This window comes from Denticeps clupeoides, chromosome 12, assembly GCF_900700375.1.
Source record: "Denticeps clupeoides chromosome 12, fDenClu1.1, whole genome shotgun sequence".
In the NCBI taxonomy this organism is placed as follows: Eukaryota; Metazoa; Chordata; class Actinopteri; order Clupeiformes; family Denticipitidae; genus Denticeps; species Denticeps clupeoides.
This window is the reverse complement of record NC_041718.1, coordinates 7,819,961-7,840,718: the sequence shown is the minus strand read 5'-3', so window position 1 is coordinate 7,840,718 and position 20,758 is coordinate 7,819,961. Positions and strand designations below refer to the sequence as shown.

Sequence of the window (20,758 nt, the reverse complement as noted above, 5' to 3'; positions counted from 1 at the left end):
ATTTTTTTCCGAGATGAAGGTGTGTATCTGCAGTGCAGGGTACACTCATATATCTCTTTTAAAGTGGAAAAAAAGTAAAGTGACGTGATTGTGAAACACTGCAGCACAGGGCCAAATGTGTCCTCTGCTTTTAACCATCACCCTCGGTGGGCAGTGGGCAGCCATGAAAGGCACCAGGGGAGCAGTGTGTGGGCATGGTATGTTGCCCAAGGGGACCTCAGTGGCACCTTGGTAGTTCGAACTGGCAACCTTCTGATTACGGGATCATCATAATCCTGGAATACACCCATAAAATCAGGACAGAAATGGTTCCCACTACTGTGTATTGATTTTTACTAATGTTCAATAAATCGTTGCCCAATTATAGTTATCTTACATTTTTAAATACATTTTATTATTTAATGATTTATTTTAATTTAGATTACCAGTTATTTCTGTGATTAGCGTAATGACTGAACCCATTCTTACTGACAAAAACCCCAGAAACACTTTCTTGTCTCTCTATCAATTCATGTGTCTTACCAGAAAATCCAAATGTGGACTGCAGCTGCTTGTACCACCTCGCATGTAAATGTCTTTTGCCACACAGTGCTACACCAACCTATCAGCGGACAAGAAAAGGTCATGTGATTGGAATTCGTGGTTGTTCCTCAGTACTGACTGATTTAACAAGAACCCAAGAAGGTCTGATCACTCCGGTGATTCATATGGTCCCCGTTTGGATCTGTGGTTGGGTTATTGCTAGATACTAGCTGGAGATTACCACTTTTACTTAGACGAGTGCCCGGATAATGAAACACTTTGAGAGTCTGCACTTCTTCTCCAAGGCCACTCTGTGCAGTAGGCTGCCCTCTTATCATGCGCTGGTTCCAGTCCGGGCTGCCAACCAGGCCCATTTGTAAACTTGCATCTGAGGGTGTGGTGAAAATCACATCCCACTTGAAACGGAGAACCTCCTCGCAGATGGTTTGCATTTGAAACTCCCTGTCATTGATGTTTGTCAGCCCTCATTTATCTGTCCTCACGTTGGCCATGTAAGGAGGCGTATGCACTGAGCTCGTCAGCCTCCTCCCTTTTCTTGTTCTGTGGTTCATGACTCCCTGTTGTGGATATGAGTCATGTGGGCAGAAATGGGTATTTGGTCACATGGTCACATGCTCATATTGTGACATCAGAGTTATGATGCTTGTTGAGATTAATGTCCACAATTTTGTCTAAATATTAATTATTACTGTTTTATAGGAAGTATTATTTTTAAACAATTAGGTCTTGTGTTGTAATTATTTCTTTATTGTTTTTTATTTGTAAGAACAACTTATCATATCATTGTGATCACTTTTTGTTACGCATCAGTATGTATTGTGTAGTGAAGAAGTGTTTAATACTGAGTGCTGGCTAGCCAGCGTTTACTACTCTTTATGACCATGTGTTGCCATGTTTATTAAATCTGATAGATTTAGGTCATGGGTTATATGCCATATTGGCTCAAACTGAAAATCAAAACTGAGGGCAAATTAAAACAGAATGTTCTATGTGGGTGCCACCATCCTGTATTTGCATATTAAAATCCAATTTTTAATAAAACGTTAATACATTGAGTAATTTTCCAATAAAAACTTTTTTAAATGAACCTCAAATGCTGATAGTTCGACATGCGTCTTCGTGTTCTCGCTTGCGCGCTACTCTCGCGAGATTTGGCAAGCCCTCGTTGAAGAAATGCCTTTTAACTTTCCCCTGGCCGTGGAAAAGACGCATTTTTTCACCGGCGGCGGGAGCTCTTCTCGTGGGATAGTTTCCCACCCGGCCGGTGCCGCCGCCTGCCGTCCAACTTTCCGGACACGGAGGAGTTAAGCGTGAAACGAACCCCCCGCCTTCCCGCCGAAGAGCGTATAAAACTCCGCGGGCCGATAATAGTGGCTCCTGCGGCTCCGCTCGAACTGCGCTGATCCTACGAAAGAGCGAACTCTTCGTTTTGGGGGAAGTTGTGGCGCTCGGAGTGTATTTCAGCTCCAGGATGAGAGCGGCGCCGTGACGATGCGTGGCACGGGTAACGCGCGGCACTTCGGCGTGGGGCGTCGCGGCGTCGTGCCGCGGGACCCCCCGAATCGGGACGCGTGATTTTACCCCCCCCCCCCCTTTTTTTTTTTTATTTTACTTTTATTTTCATCTGATCGCGTCATTAAAACCTCAGGTCCGCCCGTTGTATTCGAGTTTCGAACAGTCAGAATGAAAAGACCGAGAGTTCACCGGATGGTGCTGGCGATGTGTGTGGGGTCCTTCATCGTGGTCATTTTTTATTTCCAGACCAATCTCAAGCCAGGTGAGTCGCACACACTCTTTTTTTTTTTGTCTTTCTGAGTAAATGTCACCGAAGCCGAATCAGAAGCGGTTCTCACAGTTTTCGGCTGGAGGTCCGAATTGGAACTGTGGGTCCGGTTCTGGGTTCTGGACGTGAATGGACAACTCGGCAAACTAGCTCGACCCGCAGCAGCGCAGCGAGTCACTTGTGGTCCATTTCCACTCGTGCGCTACCTCCACGCCCGCACAATGGCTGCATTCAGGTAGGCGACCCCCCCCTCCCACCGCCTTCCAGGGAAGATCTGGGCCCTCTGGCCCTCCAAACGACTTCAAGATGTCGTCCCGCGTTGATGGAGAGCGGCTGATCGGGTCCCTGTGGTTTAGAACCGGATATAGTTCGCTGTGTGTGATAAAAGTGATAAAGTGAAGCGATGGTCACATGTGATACACAGCAGCACAGCACACGGTGCACACAGTGAAATTTGTCCTCTGCATTTAACCCATCACCCTTGGTGAGCAGTGGGCGGCCATGACAGGCGCCCGGGGAGCAGTGTGTGGGGACGGGGCTTTGTTCAGTGGCACCTCAGTGGCACCTTGGCGGATCGGGATTCGAACCGGCAACCTTCTGATTACGGGGCCGCTTCCTTAACCGCTAGGCCACCACTGCCCGGCTCGGCCGTTATGCCAGTGCCGTGCGGCATCTCCAGCTCCTGTGCGGATGCTTAGTACCGGACCGAAGCGGCTGGCTCGGTGCTTGGGAGCAGATGCCTTGCCTTGCTGAGGGGGAGACGTCCCCGTCCGGACGCGGGGTCCGGAGAGGCCGGCTTGGAAGCGGCCCCGGTGCCGCCGCTCCTGCCAGAACCGCACGGAGCGGTGCTCGTATGGCGGAGTGGCGTGGAACGGTGGTTCAAATTCATATACGAATCCATAAATGAATATACTGTAGATACCTGACGGAGGTAGACACGGCAAGCCTGGCGTTCTGTGGAAGCTGCCAAAAACAATCCATACCACAAAAATACTAACCTTCTTCAGATATCACCGTGTGGAACACGTAAATAAATAAAGTATATGCTACAGTTTGTCTGGACTCTTGTCCGTGCGTTTGGGACGGCATTCGGAAGTGCCCCCGAGACGGGATTACTGAAGATTTTTGCCCGGACCTGCTCGCCGAAGCACGCGTGAAATTTTCATCAGATGTTCATTTCAGGTCCTCCATGACAGTCTGGGAAGCTGAGGGGGACCAGACGGCGAACCAGGTGTCCCTTAACAAAGCAGCGCTCTCATAGCCGCCCCCTCGGGCCGCGTGGGGCGGGTCATGGCAGTTCTGAACGTTCAATGATCGATTCACCACTGTACTCAGTCACACGTTAACATTGGTTTTTTAAACTCTCCTTAAGGATCTAGGACCTATGATGACACGCAAGGTGGTAGTAACCTAGTGGGTAACACACCAGAAGACCCGGGTTCAAATCCCACTTACTACCATTGTGTCCCTGAGCAAGACACTTCACCCTAAGTTGCTCCAGGGGGGGACTGTCCCTGTAACTACTGAGTGTAAGTCGCTCTGGATAAGGGCGTCTGGTAAATTCTGTAAATGTTTTTTTTTTTTTTTTTTTATGTGAATTAATATAATTGATGAGTGGAGAATATATTTTTAGAATTCTCAAATGCTGGATCTGATGTCATGCGACTTGAACGAGTTTAATTTAGTCTTTTCACTTCTGCTTTGGTCATCAAGAAGACATTGTGTGGAAATCCCGCTGGGCTTTCAAGTGAAACACGACCTGACATGACTTGTTTCTGATTCCTTATTAATTTCTGCCTTCTGATGAATTTGTGCTGCTATGAGTAGATTTCCATTGTTTAGTGAGATGGTTTTGGGCCCAGCTGCTGTTTTTTATTTCATCTGACTGGTTTCTGTTATTTCCCACGTAATAAAACACAGGATGTTTACAACATGAATATAAATTAATACTAAAGTACCAGCTATGTGCTTTAGTCTCTCCTTCCACAGAATCTTCCACAGATTGTCTGTCTCCCAGATGGCAGGATTTTAAAATTCGGTCCGTGCCCCCTCTGAGGCTTCCGCTGCATTTTGTCCCATGGTTGTTTTCATGCGTCACAGCCTCTGTTTGTTCCCCGGTGGTTTTCTTGTTGAGTGACGTGTTAACAGCCCATTGGTCCAGTGGGAAATGTTTCATGAATCAGCATCAAAGGGTCTGATCCGGCTGTAAGACTTGCCAGAAGATGAGACGGCTTCTACGTGCTAACGTAAATAGACCTTTTTTTTTTTGTACTGGGGTGTGTGCTGATATTCACAATCGTTCGAACCAACGACCACAACTTACACGAAATTACACAATTTCAAATGCGCGTTGTTGCAGACCAGCGGCTGAAAGGCGCGTTTGACTTCAGGACCAGGGGTCGGGGTCGGGAGGCCTGTTCCGAGGACCTGCTACACAGAGGCGGGCTGTTCGTGGCAGGCTGGGGAAAGCATTTCCTGGCCATGCCTTTCTGGTGAGGAAGGGAGGACCGGTGGCGGAGAGAGGAATGTAAGGAGCGCGGGGGAAGACCCCGCAGGAGGTCCTAGCGGGACCCGAACTGACAGTGACGGGGTCGTGGCCATGGGTGCCACTGGAACTTGGACGAGCAGCTGCTGACAGGTCTGGGGGGGTTGAATGATTCAGGGTAGTTCACTACTTTACTTTACTTTCAACACGTACCTGACCGAAGGGTTTTTCACCAGTTTAAGTTGTTAGTAGCACTATGAGGTCCTACATTTACGTTTACGGCATTTACCAGACGCCCTTATCCAGAGCGACTTAGTCAGTAGTTACAGGGACAGTCCCCCCCTGGAGACAATCAGGGTTAAGTGTCTTGCTCAGGGACACAATGGTAGTAAGCGGGGTTTGAACCTGTGGTTCAGAGGGGAGTAACGTAGGAAATGCGTTTCAGAACACGGCTTACTTTGCTCTCTTTAACCATGACTGTTTTCGGCGTTTCACCTGCCCGTCTGCGTTCTATTATTAGATGGAAGTTCAGACAGGAAGGTGCTAGAAATGGCCGCGCCACGCCGTTGGCATCACGCCGTTGGCGTTGTGGAAACACTCTGGCCGGAACAATGACCCGGCACAAGCGGCCGAAGCAGGAAAACGGGAGCCACGTCGGGTCAGCGCGTAGAATCCTGCACACCTCCACACACTGCCGCCATTCAGCCTGGCCTGACAGGCCCCGGTCTGTGCGCGGTGTTTGTCCCCCAGCGCCGGATCCCGCTCGCTCAGGGGAGTTTTATTTTTATTAATAGCATTTACCTGTTCTGGCCGCTCCGCCTTTTTAACCCCTGAAATTAGCCAGATCCCACAAGCGATTGCGGAGCTGGCGATGAAGTACGGGCCGCTCCTCCACCACGCGGCCCAGCGCGTGACTGGCAGCGTCCGCGTCACGCGCACGAGGGTTTACTGGGGGTTCGATTCTGCCTATTTACAGCATTTACCAGACGCCCTTATCCAGAGCGACTTACAACCAGTAGTTACAGGGACAGTCCCCCTGGAGCAACTTAGGGTTAAGTGTCTTGCTCAGGGACACAATGGTAGTAAGTGGGATTCGAACCCGGGTCTTCTGGTTCATAGGCGAGTGTGTTACCCACTAGGCAACTACCACCCTAATTGCGGTCCGGTTTGCTGAACGAACCCGCTTCGGCCATCTGGTCTGCGTTTATGCTAGCCGCCCTCGAACGCCACATAGAGCCGCCACATGCGCTTATTTATATATTTATTCTCGGGAGGTGAACCGGTTCGCGCGCGGGGAAGAGGAATCTGGAGTCTTCGGATGATATCCCTGTGGCGTTCCGTTCCCGCTTTTACTGCCTCTTTCAACTCTATAGCGGCATTCTTTTTCACAGCAGGAGGGCGTACAGTGAGGTCAATAGGGTTATTTTTGCATTCGGCCTGTACCCCACCGCTGGGCACATTTCACCACCGGGATCATATTACTGGACCCAGGGTCACTTCTTATACTAACCGTACAGACTATTTATTCTTCCTTAGAAGCTATCAAATGCTTAACGAATACTGGATCTACAATCAGTGTACGTGTGTGTGTGTGTGTGTATATAGATATATATATTATAGACTATACTAATGGGTCATTGCATTACTGTGTGTAAGTGTATATCTGCGGTCATTAAAGCAGTAAGAGCACAGTTTTACTGTGGCGTGGTCAGTCACTTCCGTTTCTCACCGTTCTTCTGCCATAAACGCACAGTTTGCACAAGGGTTCAACGTAAACTATTTAGCGATTGCACCCGTCGCGCTTTTGTAGGTATTTTGTTACGCGTGTATAACATGTGTATAGCAGTGTATAACAGTGTAAATTAGCTGTCCCCTTAAAATAACTAAACACACAGCCATTAATGCTATGACCTCTGAGCTCATTCTAAGTTAGTGTTAAACTCAGACTTCCCATTAGTGAAGTTCACTGGATCTTCTCAAATTATTTATGGGAAAGTAAACTTTGAATTAAATGTTGAATTACTTTGTGTGTTCGATTACTTTGTGTATCAAGCAGATGCGGGAAGTCATAAAGTTTTCTCTTTATTCCGGCACCACCCACGAGAAGATCTGTACTTTTCCTCTGGATGAGCAAAAATGCCGGGCAGCATCGGCGGAGCCTTCCACTCTTTACCTTGCCACTCCACTCCCAGTAAAGCGCAGAATAAGTGGGCTTAGTGTTCGCTCAGGACTCCTGGACTCCCAGGCTGAAGTGTGCCAAGTTCCACTGGGACGTGGAGAAGAGAAAACAGACACACACACACACACACACACACAAACACATAGACGTGTGGTCTCGCGTTGGCTCTCCTCTGATGCACTGTGGGCCACGTGGCCTGCTACTTATGGAGAGAAGTGTCTACATTTATGTTTATGCTGCTCTAGTGTCCATCGCTGCTGTGTTTATTGGGTTTTAAATGAATCTCGAGCGTGTGTGTGTCATTTCAGGTTTTTTTTTTCATGCCAGGCATGATTTACGATGTTTTGTCTTGATGGGAAAAGAACCCTGTATAAATAGAAATGAAAGGCCATTCCATGTACATCACATTGTGTATATCTTGTCAGACTGGAATGCTTGGAATAAAATATGGCCAAATGCATCTTTAAATGTTTGGTGCTGCTCATGTTCCGTACATACTTGGGTTTGATCTGACTGCTAAAGCCAACTAAAGTGACCAGTTTAAGCCTCTTCTAGCCTGGCGGCTGAATTGTGTCTTGGTCTGGCGGTCGCTCTCTGCAGGCTATAAAAGGAGTCGCTATAAGACTGAGCCGGTCCTGGCCAGCATGCAGACGCAGCTGAAGGAGCCAGTTCTAATGGGATCCGCTGCTTATGTAAAGAGTATATATAGTATTTGGTATTAAGAGAAAAGTGATTCGATTTACCGGGAGGATTACTTATAAATCCTGGGACATTATGTGTATTTGAAACGTATTGTCATGCATCTCTGCATACAGAAATATTAGAAACACATATTCCATAATTGCTGTCGTGCTGTGGAGCTAAGTAAGCTCGTGAATGTGTATATTTATACTCAGATTATAGCATTCAGAGCCTATATACAGTAGATGTTGTAACTGACCCTCTGCAGCTTTTTACTTTTTGAAGGCCACATATTTCTAAATCAGTTAAAGGTTATTTTACGTAAATTGAATGGTTTGGTATGGTTATGTTAGTGTAACTCTGCCATTTTCTGTTTTTTACTTTATTGGTTCTATTTCTGCCTCCAGCCAATGAGACGCTCGGGCCCCAGGCCTGTCATTGGTCCTTCTGTCAAATGAAATTCCAGTCGTCTCCAACAGGAAGGGAATGTATACGTTAGGGTGTAGGAGCACATGTGTGCGTTTCATCTGTGTGCTTTCGTTCTCCGGAGGGTTATTTTGTGGAGGAAACATCACAGCTCTCGGGAGGGGGGGAGCCGCTACATCAGTTACATTCCTTTGCATAAAGTGTGAATAAATAGGCTTTTCTGTTTCAAAGTCCAGCCTGAGAGTTAAACTGGAAATGAAAACCAATACACCTTCTAAATATTTATCTGTTTTTTCTTCCAAATATCTTTTTGAACTCAAATATTGGACTGTGAGTGTGGAGTATGTTCAGATTGACCCCCACAGCAAAGGGTCACGGGTGGCTGTTCCTCCATGTGTCATTTGAGAGCCGGTGTTTATCGGATTTGGGAAAGATGAGATGCTGCGGTCTAGTATAATAGCGCCGGTTCGGTCTGTCAGTGAAACTCTTTGTTTGGAAAGTGGTCTGATTTCTCACTTCTTCACCGGTCATTGGTCTCAAGAACACCTTGAAGGAACCTCTCCAAATGTAGTTTTCAAATGTTTGTTTGGCCTTGAAGATGACTGAGAACTATTTGGTGGCTAAAAAGTCACGGCAACTTGAGTTGAACAGACTTTGTGTTTATTGCTCAGGTAAAATTATTCACATACGTGAGACAGGGCAAGCTGTATCCCACCAATGACCATTAGGGGTGCCGAACTAAATCTCGTAATCGCTGCTTCGCAACGCACACGTGGAGGATTCTGCATCAATGCAGTGCAGAACATAATCCATTATATCATAATAATGTTGTCTAGTTCAGAAGTGGTGCTGGGTGTGACTGCGGCGGCCTGATTTGACTACGGTGCTGTTCTGGGTAGGACGCATTTCTGCTGCGCTTTGTAGCTGCATTCGAGCGCCGCTTTACTGGGTGTTCTCTCGTCACTGGTAAACATTTGTCTGGGTTTTGGCAGAAATCGACACCAAGAAAACGTTGCATGCGAGTGTGGATGCTTTGATTTGGTCCGATGAGCAGAAATTTGTGGGCGTTCGGTGCGCGCTCACCTGACACCACAAACGTCTGGTTCAGACGCCAAGCTTTAACTCTCATCTCACTGATATATTTGAAAAGAATGTGAAGTAATGCAGAAAGGTTGATGGGATGCACCCTGAGTCCTCCTTTACTAATCATGCTAAATTTCAGTAATTGGCCGTCTTTCTCTCTGACGAATCAAATGCTGCGTTCCTACGACGAGTAGACATTTACATTTAAATATTTCCACAACAGAAATACACTGAAAGACCAAATGGCAAAATTAGTTTTTTTCTACGGACACCAGACTAATCTGGGTCTGAAAGTGAAGTGATTGTCATTGTGAAACACTGCAGCACAGCACATGGTGACACAATGAAATGTGTCCTCTGCTTTTAACCATCACCCTTGGCGAGCAGTAGGCTGCCATGACAGGCGGCCAGGGAGCAGTGTGTGGGGACACTGCTTTGCTCAGGGGTGCCTCAGTGGCACCTTGGACCGGGCTTTGAACTGGCAACCTTCTGATTACGGGGCCGCTTCACGACATATACGTTCATAAAAATCATGGAAAAGTCTTGGGAAAAAAAAAGAAAGTTATAGTATTGTCATTTAAATCTAAATCACATTTATCCCTATGTTAAACTAAATATGTCACTTGATGCTTTGATTTAAAGTGGTAATGTCACAACTAATAGGGTTGTGCAAAAAAGGTTTACACACAATTAGGATTGTGCAAATGTGGTGCAAAAAAAAGAGATTTATTTTTTATTGAAGGATCTGGGAATGATACAGCAATGAATCTGCAGTTTGAGGTTTATTATCTGGCTTAACTAAACAGTGTAATAATTTAACTATGTGGACATAAGTTACTGGTCATTGTGTAATGACATGTTTGTCTGACTTATTGAAAAACCTTGGAAATTGTTTGGGGTAAAAAAAGAATTAAGTAGAAACCCTGTTTAAAGAGTGTTAAATGTCCCTTGACATGACATTTTTTTGTTGTTGCTCGAATTACAGCCAGTTTAGCCAGTCCCACAATGAGATTTCCCAGGACGCACTGTTTTGTTGTCTTCTTAAATGTTAATGAGGAGCAGAGAGGCGGGACGAGGAGAGCGGTGCATTTGTGGAAATAACGCAACCAACACCGTTAACCAACTGCAGCGTTCGCTGCAGACAGTTGTGTCAGCATTTTTACAGAAGACCCCACTGGTTCTCCAGAGTCTCGCGTAATGGACTTGTGCTCATTTTTTACATCCAATCACAGAGCTGCAAAGCAATTCAGTCTGAGCTGCCGCTCTCTCAACGGCAAAGCAGAATGACCAAAACACTCTTTATACACATTGCCATATCTAGCCTCTGCAGGACCATAGACAGGCTGGGGGAACTCAAATTCATTTTCTATAATCTCACATTTTCATGTCATGGGACATTTAAATCTGTGTAAAACATAATTTAGCAAAGCATTAGTGGGCATTATGCATCACCTTTCTGAATATTTATTTCCCCCAAATGTAAAACCTGGAACGTTGCAAGAGACTAAATTACGGAAGAAAAGCTCGCATTGCATTATGATCCGGTGTTTGTTGACAGCAGCCAAACTGTTAATGTGAGCCATCATTCTGTCTGGTAATTATGGTTTGAGATCAGAGCATTTGGGGGGCTAAAGCAACGAAAAGCAGATGTGTGGTGTCAGAGAAGAAAGTGTTGACCATAAACCGGACTGCTGTATGCATCTACATGTAAATCCCCAGGGATTAAACCTGAAGTGGGTTCATAGTGTCATATGGACCCGGTAATGAATTTCCCTCCATGAAAACATTATCCCCTTCCACATTCCCTTGAGCTGGGTGCTGAGGCATTAAAAAAAAAATGACCCTGACCCTCGCAGTGTCTGTTTTCCATAAAGCCATTAGTGGAGGTTTTTAAGATAGACCTCAACTGAATGGTCGGCCTTTAAATCCGAGTGGAATGTGTAGCCCCCGGGTGAACACCTTATATACAGGGATGGAGGTTCACACCACCAGACAAACTGACTGGAGCTTTCCATTTCGCCCCACATAAAAGCCTCATGGCACATCAATTCCGTCTTTCCAAAGTTGTGACATCACCCGCACTTTACTCTTGGCGTGGGATTTGTTATCCTACATGTTGTTACACCGTTTAAACAGCTGACCGAAACACTGTGTGCGGGGTCCTTAAATGGCCAACGGAGCGTTAATAAGGTCCCCTTATTAAGCAGAAAAACACACTGAGACCTTTTCATCAGCGGGGTGATGATTTAATGCCTTGTTTAAACAGGGTTAACTCATGGATTTCATTCCATTTTATTTGTGTAGTTTTTAATTAGCGATTTCTACCGAGCCAGTTATGGAAAGTTTCAGTATTATGCTGCAATATTCTGGTGGACAATTAACTACTTTATTGCAAATAGCTAATTTATTGACTCAATCAAAGAATCTACAACACAAGGAAGTGGGTGTCAATGCCTAGAATGAAATACCACAATGCGGAAAACACTGACTAAATCGCGTCCAAAAGGAAGTATGTGTAATATTGTGAAATATATTTTTGCTTGAAATGCACATATTATTTACAGGTAAATGGTTTACAAAAGCAAAGTGTAAATTCTCATGCACTTTGTTGAACAGTGATTAAATGTGATTTGTTATATTGCGGGTTATTTTTTTCTCCTCCCACTCTCAAATTACATAGTTAATAACGTGGAATTTAGAACAATTAAAACGGAAAAACTGAATTAAGGAAAAAATGTAACCGATTTCATAGGGCTCTACCTGTGTATGTTCATTGCCCAAGAAAGTAAGAAAAAAACAAATGTTCATCGTCATCTGCTTGGGGCAAGGGTTGGGCTAGTCGGAATTAAAACCTGTAAATAAGAAGACATGTGCAATGCAGCATATATCTAAATATCCTGTCCTTATCCAACCTTCCACTATCATCTTCCAGTTTACTTTTGAGTGAATTGGGAGTGAAAGCTGAGATTAAATTAAAATTGCAGTGCGGTAATAACACAGATTTACTCAATGAATGAGTACCTGTGTTCTGAAATTCTTTCCTTTCACATTCCTTTGTTATTGAATGAAATTGATATCATAAACTCTTATTTATTTAATTTCTTCCTTTATTTTTTCAGATAGCCTCTTAACATTACAGAGCATATTGTTCAGGTTTTTTTTTTTCTTTTGGACCCACAGAATGAGGGCACCACATTTCTGTGTTCATGAAGCCATCAATGGTTCTTATTCATTTACATTTACAGCATTTATCAGACGCCCTTATCCAGAGCATCTTACAATCAGTAGTTACAGGGACAGTCCCCCCCTGGAGCAACATAGGGTTAAGTGTCTTGCTCAGGGACACAATGGTAGGAAGTGGGGTTTGAACCACAGTTTTGTGTGTTACCCACTAGGCTACTACCACCCTTTATAATACCACCCTATAAATTATGACTTTATCTGATGATAAATTCTAGATGTGTGTCTTTATTTATTGATTGTGTTTTTTGTGTTAGTTTCACCCATAACATTAGTCATTTCATGAATCATTTCAGAGCTTAGTGAAGTTAAAATATCGACATTTTGCTGATCATATTATGAATAGCTTCTAATAATCTATAAATAACTTGCAAATATAAAATATGCTTAGTGATTACTGTTAAACCCATCAAGATTAGATTTCAATAATTTCTTCACATATGTGTACAGGTTCCTTGCACAAAGGCTAAAATGATTTTATTTGGTTTATTTTATCAATAAAAACTTGATTTTATTCATGTAGAAAATCTAGTTATTTAAACTAAATATTATTCTATGTAAATATGATCAACCCTGCCGTTTGAATTGGGTGTGCAGTTTGTGTGCTTGGTGAGGACCAAACATTCCTGAAAAGTAACAGGAACAGTTTGCAGTTTGATGCTAAATAGGCATCTGGCTCAGTTCCGTGGACATTTTTTACATATTTTTTACAAGATGTCAATGTTGTTTCTATAATTATTATTACATCTATATTATTTCATGTTCCCATGTTTAGTGCAGGGCAATGGGCACACCAGAGGCCTGGGCAAGTCTGGGAGGAGTCCGCTGCAGACGTTGTACGACAGCGACCTGGTGAGTGTCCACCTAAATTATTAATGCAGGCCTGTTTTCTGTACAACACGCAGGCCGTTTTCACCATTTTATTCTAGCAAGTAAAAAAAAAAAAAAAAAAACACCGAATAATCCGCTGAAATAGTTTATATCCCTCCTGTTGCTTGTGTTGCTGAGTGGCTGTCGAGTAACGCTGGGGCTCACACGTGGACTAGAAAAGCACTGTGGGCTCCATGTTCTCAGATGAGTCACAGAGGGCCGTGCTGGTAATTGAAAACAGACTGGTCATGTTGTTCCCCCGCCGAACCGTCTCTAGGTCAGCGTGAACCGCAGCCTTCGCCCTGAGCCTTCACCTGCCGTAAATGAAAGGCATTATCTCACTTTCATTAAAGGTCTGGTTTTACAGGCTGCGGCTGTTAATTCACAAGAACGGGTGTAATATTTTCCTGTAATAAAAAGCCCCAGTCAGACAGCAGTGTGCTCTGCTGGGAAAGGAGTGTCTGTTCGGCTGGGATCACTTTGAGCCCCATAATTACCCAGGTACTCAGGTATGCCATTGCCCTTGGGTCCAGCTTACTAGCATTTACGGCAAATCCCTCTCAAGCGGCAGACACTTTCTCCAGCCACCCTGTCTTAGTACATATCTGACTCTCTCGCATTACCATCTCACTTCTCTCATTGCATTTTCATGGGAAATTGGCAGTATTTTATAATAAGCCCAACATTGCTAAGTGTGAGAGATTAAACACGTCCAAGGTTTTACATGATATATATCATGTAAAAAATGACACACACACACACACACACACAAAGAAAGGAATAAATAAATAAATTGGTAAATAGCTAACAATTTAACTAATAAATTAACAAATGAAAGAAATGTTTTTTGAGCGAAACCAAAAAAAACACTCCTTGCTTCTCATGCCACAGAAGTGAAAAATATTTGCGCGTTGAGCAATTACAGCTGTAACCCAGCTGGAGCACGACAAGTACAGCTTTTAAAAACCCGCCTTTCTTTACACTGTACTCCATTTCACCGCCTCTGCATTTTTCAGCTCTCTCTCGATATTTAAATTTGTTCACCTGACGATGATCGGACTAAATGAAAGGAAACATGCAAAAGTAAAATGGAAATTTGACGACTGGTATTGTGCATGCGTAGATGATGTCATAAAATTATGAGAAAAAATATGAAGTCGTTAATGCCCTAATGTGTAAACACGTTTATGTCCTGGGAAATAGAGCACAGCGCCGTGCTAGTAGTAGCTTAGTGTGTAAGACACTCGCCTATGAACCGGATGACCTCAAAGGTACAGGTTCAATAGTGTTTTAGTCGTCGAGACCATTTTTTTCTTGTCTTGGACTCGAAGGATGTAGGGTAAAAAAGTGAAAATTGCTCATTCTCAAAGAACAGCATTATTATTTATTACGTGCCTCATTTCAAATGGATCCAGTCCATTTTTTAGTGCCCATTAGCCATAGTTTACATTCAGCAGGCATCTGGAGAGAAAGCACAATGAAACGTAAAATAACAAACTACAACTACAGCTGTCGGCATACTATGAGGGAAAACTCCTCAATCTGACAAAGAATATCAGGTATGCACGCATAGTACAGTCATCTGTTCCGGGGGAAATATTTCGTTTTTTTGCAAGCAGCTAGCTAACTACTTCAGAGCCCCTTAAGTGCCAAAAAGATTTAACTTGTCACATGAATTATTGTGCCAAATATAATTAGGTCCCTTTGAGAAGTACTGTCTCTTGTGAAACTTTCCCTGGACCTTGAAGTTGTTCCTGGATGAAGTCAATAACACGACCGAGGTCTGTGTAGGCCTTCCATCGGCTGAGCCTGTTATCTTGCAGTATGTGCAGAAAATGAGTCCATCTGATTACAATCCTGTGTTCTATGTGCAAGAGCAGCAATAATTTCATTTTATGACATTCCAAAAAAAAAAACTTGACTGACTGAGGACCCTCCATCATGAGATGATGATGTTTTTTTAGTTGTTACGGTTTTCTTCTACTCTGTACTTGAGAGACACCATCTACTGGAATCAAATTCCTTGTATGTGCTTGCACACATTCTGATGTAAATGAATTTAGAGTAAAATAACTCTGTAAGTCAATAATTGTAGATCAGTGAACCAGCACTGTCTTACTAATGTTAATTAAAATGTATTTAAGAGTGTCACTGAACATTTGAGAGCCAAATGTCCATTGTCTTCACTTCAAATCAAGGGAGCATTACATATTAATATTCATCTTACCCAAGGCCACTGTCCCTGGTATAAGAGACTTAATATGAACATCTTTCTGGTACATCCCATCTCTTTCCCTTGACGAGGTCTGATAAAATGGTTATTGGAGAGGATTGCTGAGAACATTATTTTACATCAGGCTTCGTAACTATGACAAATCTGAGAGATTTTAATGAGAGACATATACAATGTAAATGTAAAGATAACATGGATTTGAATTTTTACATCTTTAACGACAGCAACGTCTTTTTTCTCTACAATTGGTCTGAGTAATGTGATGGTGATTCTAGCCCTAGTCGGTTTTCGGTCTTGGTCTCAGTCTCGACCTCTTTGGTTTTGGTCTCGCCTTGGTGTCGTTCTCAGTCTCGGTACCCTCAAGTCTCAGCAGTTTCTTGGTCTTGATACCCTCCAGTCTTGGCAATGTCTTGGTCTCGGTCAGTGTCTGGTCTTACTACCGTTGTGTCCCTGAGCAAGACACTTAACCTGAAGTTGCTTCAGGGGAACTGTCTTTTTAACCACTGATTGTAAGTCACTCTGGATAAGGTTGTCTGCTAATTGCTGTAAATGTAAAAATTAAACCAGCTTATGGCATTGCCCACCCGATGCACAATTGCTTGCTACGCCCTGTAAGTATGTGCACACAGCAAGTTGAATATTTTTTATTTTTGCGTGTTATGTGGTGGGATTGAGGTGCGCAGTGATCCTGCGGCAAGCATTTCCAATGCATCCCCATTACTTCATGTAAATTACTTCATTTAACTGCCCAACAATTTAAAATTTGCACTTCACCAAATTAGAAGTGCAGTCTATCGAATTAGAAGTTCTCATTGCACAGCATGTAATAGTATCTTCTAGCTCTCTGTAAAACAATGATTCACAATGATTTGAGATTCAGAAGGTTTTTCCTGCCAACCACTGCCAGACTCTACAACAGCTGACCATACAAACATACATAGACTAAAAAAACACACACATCCAATACATCATTTCTATTTTCGCTCATATTTATATAAGAGAAAATATATTATATTATACTATACAATATCTTGTATTGTATATTACTCACTTTGTACGTATGTAAAATTTCACAAATATATCTTGTATATACTGACATACTGTTTATTTTTACAACTTACATTCACTTTTTTTATTTTATACAACATTTTCTTAGCTTATTTGTACATATTGCCTGTGCTTTTTTTTTTTTGCTGCTCTTATCTTGTATTGTCCATTTCCTGCTGTGACTATGTAAATGTGGGACTAATAAAGGATCACCTTATCTCTTATCTTACTTAATGTTTAATTAAATTGTTATACTTGTTGGAAAATTGAATAAATACTAAAATGTAATAATTTTTTGCCTACTTTTTGCATTACCTAAGGGCAGTATAAAATGAACACAAATAACAATGGTGTGAGATTGCAATAGCCCTTAAAATAAAGTGAAGTGATTGTCACATGTGATACACAGCAGCACAGCACATGGTGCACACAATGAAAATTGTCCTCTGCATTTAACCCATCACCCTGAGTGAGCAGTGGGCAGCCATGACAGGCGCCCGGGGAGCAGTGTGTGGGGACGGTGCTTTGCTCAGTGGCACCTCAGTGGCACCGCGGCAGATCGGGATTCAAACCTACCACTGCCCATGTAATCTTTAATTGGTTAGTTAATGTAATTGGTCTGAATTCAACAAGAATGACCTGCTATAGTAAACAGAATCAGGCAAGTGGCCTGTAGAAACATGGAATCCATTAGAGACATGGAAAAATATCATTTTAACCAGTGTATTATTGAAAGCAAAACATTATTAAGTTTGAGGCTCTGCAGCCCTACTAAATACTGTATTAATTACTTTCCAGACTTAGACATTAGAAAATGATTAAGCTGCATTACACCAATCTTGCTAGAGGCAAGAGCCGCATCTCTTCATTTCCTTTTTTCTTTCTTCCCACATGTTCCCCTTTTACTTGAAAATGGGGCAATAGCTGCATACGATTTGGAGAGCATCACAGGCTGTTGGAACGAATCATTCTAATTCCACTGAAAAGGTTTAGCTCTGACCGAAACATCTAGTCTCCTCCTTAATGCTGATGTTTCCGTTTACAATCATTCATGATCAAGCTGAAGAGTAAGAACGCATCTATTTTATGGCTGATTACCGAGCTTTGAATGAACGGAGCTGTGGTGCTGGCCTTGGGAACCGTGCAGAATTGTGAATGCAGCGTAGCTGCGCATTGTTTGCTAATTGCAGGAGCATCAATAGTCAAAAAGCACTGGCAAAGTTCCCGCCTCACGGGCGCCGGAGCGCCGCGCGCCACAGGCCCCGATAAACGGAGGAAATCTCTTTGTCTTCTGGTAACACAGGGCAGTTGTTATGACTGCTTCACGAGCCTCTCGGAAGAATCCGTTCCTAAAACTAATGAGTGTTTCCCATTAGACCAGACAGTGGGGGAAAATAGCCGCCCCGTAATAGGTTTTTTTCTACAAGACTGTAGGGAGGTCTGTAATGCCTCGTCTGAAATCTCATTAGCATGTAACGCTGGAGGGAAGCTGGTGGAAATGTACCAATCGCACTGTTGTCCTGAAGAAGGCCAAGATTTCCACCCCATCCGTGTCCCTGCTTCGTGCTCGAGCGGGTTTCAGGTTTCTTTCCCCCAGAAAACCGGCCTCGGACGCCATGCACACTAGGTGAATGGACGACTGTAAATTTAACGTAGGTGTGAGTGTACGAGTACCTGCCTTGCACCCCTTTACTCAGGTTAGGCACCTGTGATCCTAGAAAGAAGCGTTTTTCCCATATATATATATATATGTCCATATAACCATGTTAAAATGTCCACTTTCAGGTGGAGCCGTCCGCAGCACAGCTGATGCACCAGGGCCGGCGGGAGCTGCTGGAGGAGGCGTGTCGCTCATACACCAGGAAGAGGCGTGTCCTGATCCCGGAGGACCTGAAGCACATGATTGTGGACGACCAGCACGGCCTGCTGTACTGCTACGTCCCCAAGGTGGCCTGCACCAACTGGAAGCGAGTGCTGATGGTCCTGACGGGCGAGTCAGGCGGCGTCCGTGACCCCCTCCAAATCCCGGCCAATGAGGCTCACATTCCGGGCAACCTGCGTACGCTCTCGGAATATTCCACGTCCGAGATCAACCACCGGCTACGGCGCTACCTCAAATTCCTGTTTGTGCGGGAGCCCTTCGAGCGCCTGGTGTCGGCCTACCGCAACAAATTTACGCGCAGCTACAACACCGCCTTCCACAAGCGCTACGGGACCAAGATTATTCGCCGCCACCGGCCCGACCCCAGTCCCGAGGCCCTCGAGCGCGGAGATGACGTCTCTTTCTCCGAATTTGTCCATTATCTTGTGGACCCAAGCACCCAGCGCGAGGAGCCTTTCAACGAGCACTGGGAACGGGTGCATTCGCTCTGCCACCCCTGCCTCATCCACTACGACGTGGTGGGCAAATACGAGACCCTGGCCGAGGACTCCGGCTACGTGCTGAAATTGGCCGGGGTGGACGGGGAGGTCAGCTTCCCCGCTTCGGGGAAGAGCACGCACACCACGGGCGACATGGCCGCCACCTTCTTCCGTGACATCAGCCCGACGTACCAGAAGAGGCTGTACAACCTCTACAGAATGGACTTCCTGCTCTTCAACTACTCCATGCCCGAATATCTGAATTTCAGATGAGAGACTTCTTCTGCACGAGCACTCTCACTTTGTTTGAACTCAATTTATCATGTCATCCACCTAGCGGTCCATACCATGTTCAGATGCAAATACGGAACACTTCGACGCAACCAGCCGTTTGGTGATCAACACACTTCCTAATTTCACCCTTTGAAGCTTCCTCTGCACAACGCCATATGTGTCCATGGTGTGTGTACACAGTAGGAAGTTTCAGGTTTATTATAGTAATATTTTTCAACTCAGTGACAACACAATTTCCATATCACAGTATAATAATTTGAATATATTGTCTAATAGAGAGAACATATGTCGTACATTTTTGGTAACTGTTCGTAAATAGAACTGTCCTCTATCGGCCTGACTCAGTATGATTTTTAACTCTGCCCATTTATTACTTTAATGAATCCAGCACGGTCCTTATTAGTTAAAGGTCTGTGTGCTGTCAGAATGCCAGTTTGGTAATCATGGTTTATTTATATTTATTTTTGATTTACTTTATGTGATGTAAGGTGTAAGGACTACAAATAAGAACGTACTCCACACACTCCGATCCAAAGGTTATGGCCATAGAGGATCATGGGTAGTGCTGTCCTACATCCCGTCTCTGCTTTGTAGATTAAGTTTCAGTTTTCTTCTTCTGCTCTCAAACAAAGGTGATGGAGGCTTCGTAGCCAATTAACAAAGAGTGAGTGCTGCCACGGCCGGTCCAGCCGGCAAATCGCCCGGTCCAGCCGGCGTCCTCTCTTCTTTTGGACTTGTGTAAAATGATGCCAAATCTCACATGAGCCTGAGTGCTGGTTGTCACTGAGCCTGTGGAGATTCGGAAGCTCCTGTCCTTCAGAAGTGACAGCTGTTGCCTTTGCCAGCATGCGGTGTGCTGCTTCAGCGGGCTCGGAGTGCCCCCCCCACCCCCCGCCACAGACTCGAACCCTCTCACTGCTCCATTGTCTAAGCAGTAAGGCGAGACGAACGCTTTCTATCTGGAGGAGGAAACAGATTGTTCTTCACTGGAGTTTTTGTTTTAGATTTTGTGCCTTTCAAACTGTGTCACTCTTGTCACAGAATATATGCTGGTCATGTACTGTAGATCTACTCGTAGAAACTGACTTGTTGGCGTGTCGACGTCTCCCTGATCTGTGAAATGTAAATGTGTAATACGTCGCACAGCAGCGGTTTTCTCTTTTAAGTTCAATTTATTTATTTGTCCAATTTGGGGGAAATCAGCCAAATATTCAAATATTACAGATCAGATTTGTATCACACTGCTGATTTTTTTAGTCTCTGAACCCTTCACTGTTTCAGTAATGGAAGCTCCAATAAAGGTGGCAAGATGGTCTTCTCTGTGTTGCTCTTGAAAGGCTTCTGGCCGCTGCTGAGGGGAAAGGCCGCACTGTCAGCAGTTCCCTTTCGTCCTAAAGGTTGAACTTGATGTTTGTTGGGCTTTCTAGTGGACGATTAATCACTTCAGATAAGCAGTGGAGACTTCATTGTCCAGGAACCCTGACATGCAGATCGCATCCCATGACCTTGAGCTTTGGCAACGCTTCGCTAGCA

The 20,758-nt window shown here is 44.2% G+C and overlaps 1 protein-coding gene across 1 annotated transcript; it reads left to right on the top strand.

Moving 5' to 3' along the window:
• The first annotated feature begins 1,722 nt into the window (after positions 1 to 1,722).
• Positions 1,723 to 20,540, top strand: LOC114801388 (carbohydrate sulfotransferase 11-like). The gene is made up of 3 exons (XM_028999577.1): positions 1,723 to 2,320; positions 13,196 to 13,272; positions 18,356 to 20,540. The coding sequence occupies exons 1-3, from the start codon at positions 2,227 to 2,229 to the stop codon at positions 19,202 to 19,204; spliced, it is 1,020 nt and encodes a 339-aa protein (XP_028855410.1). The 5' UTR covers positions 1,723 to 2,226; the 3' UTR covers positions 19,205 to 20,540.
• The last annotated feature ends 218 nt before the right edge of the window (positions 20,541 to 20,758 follow it).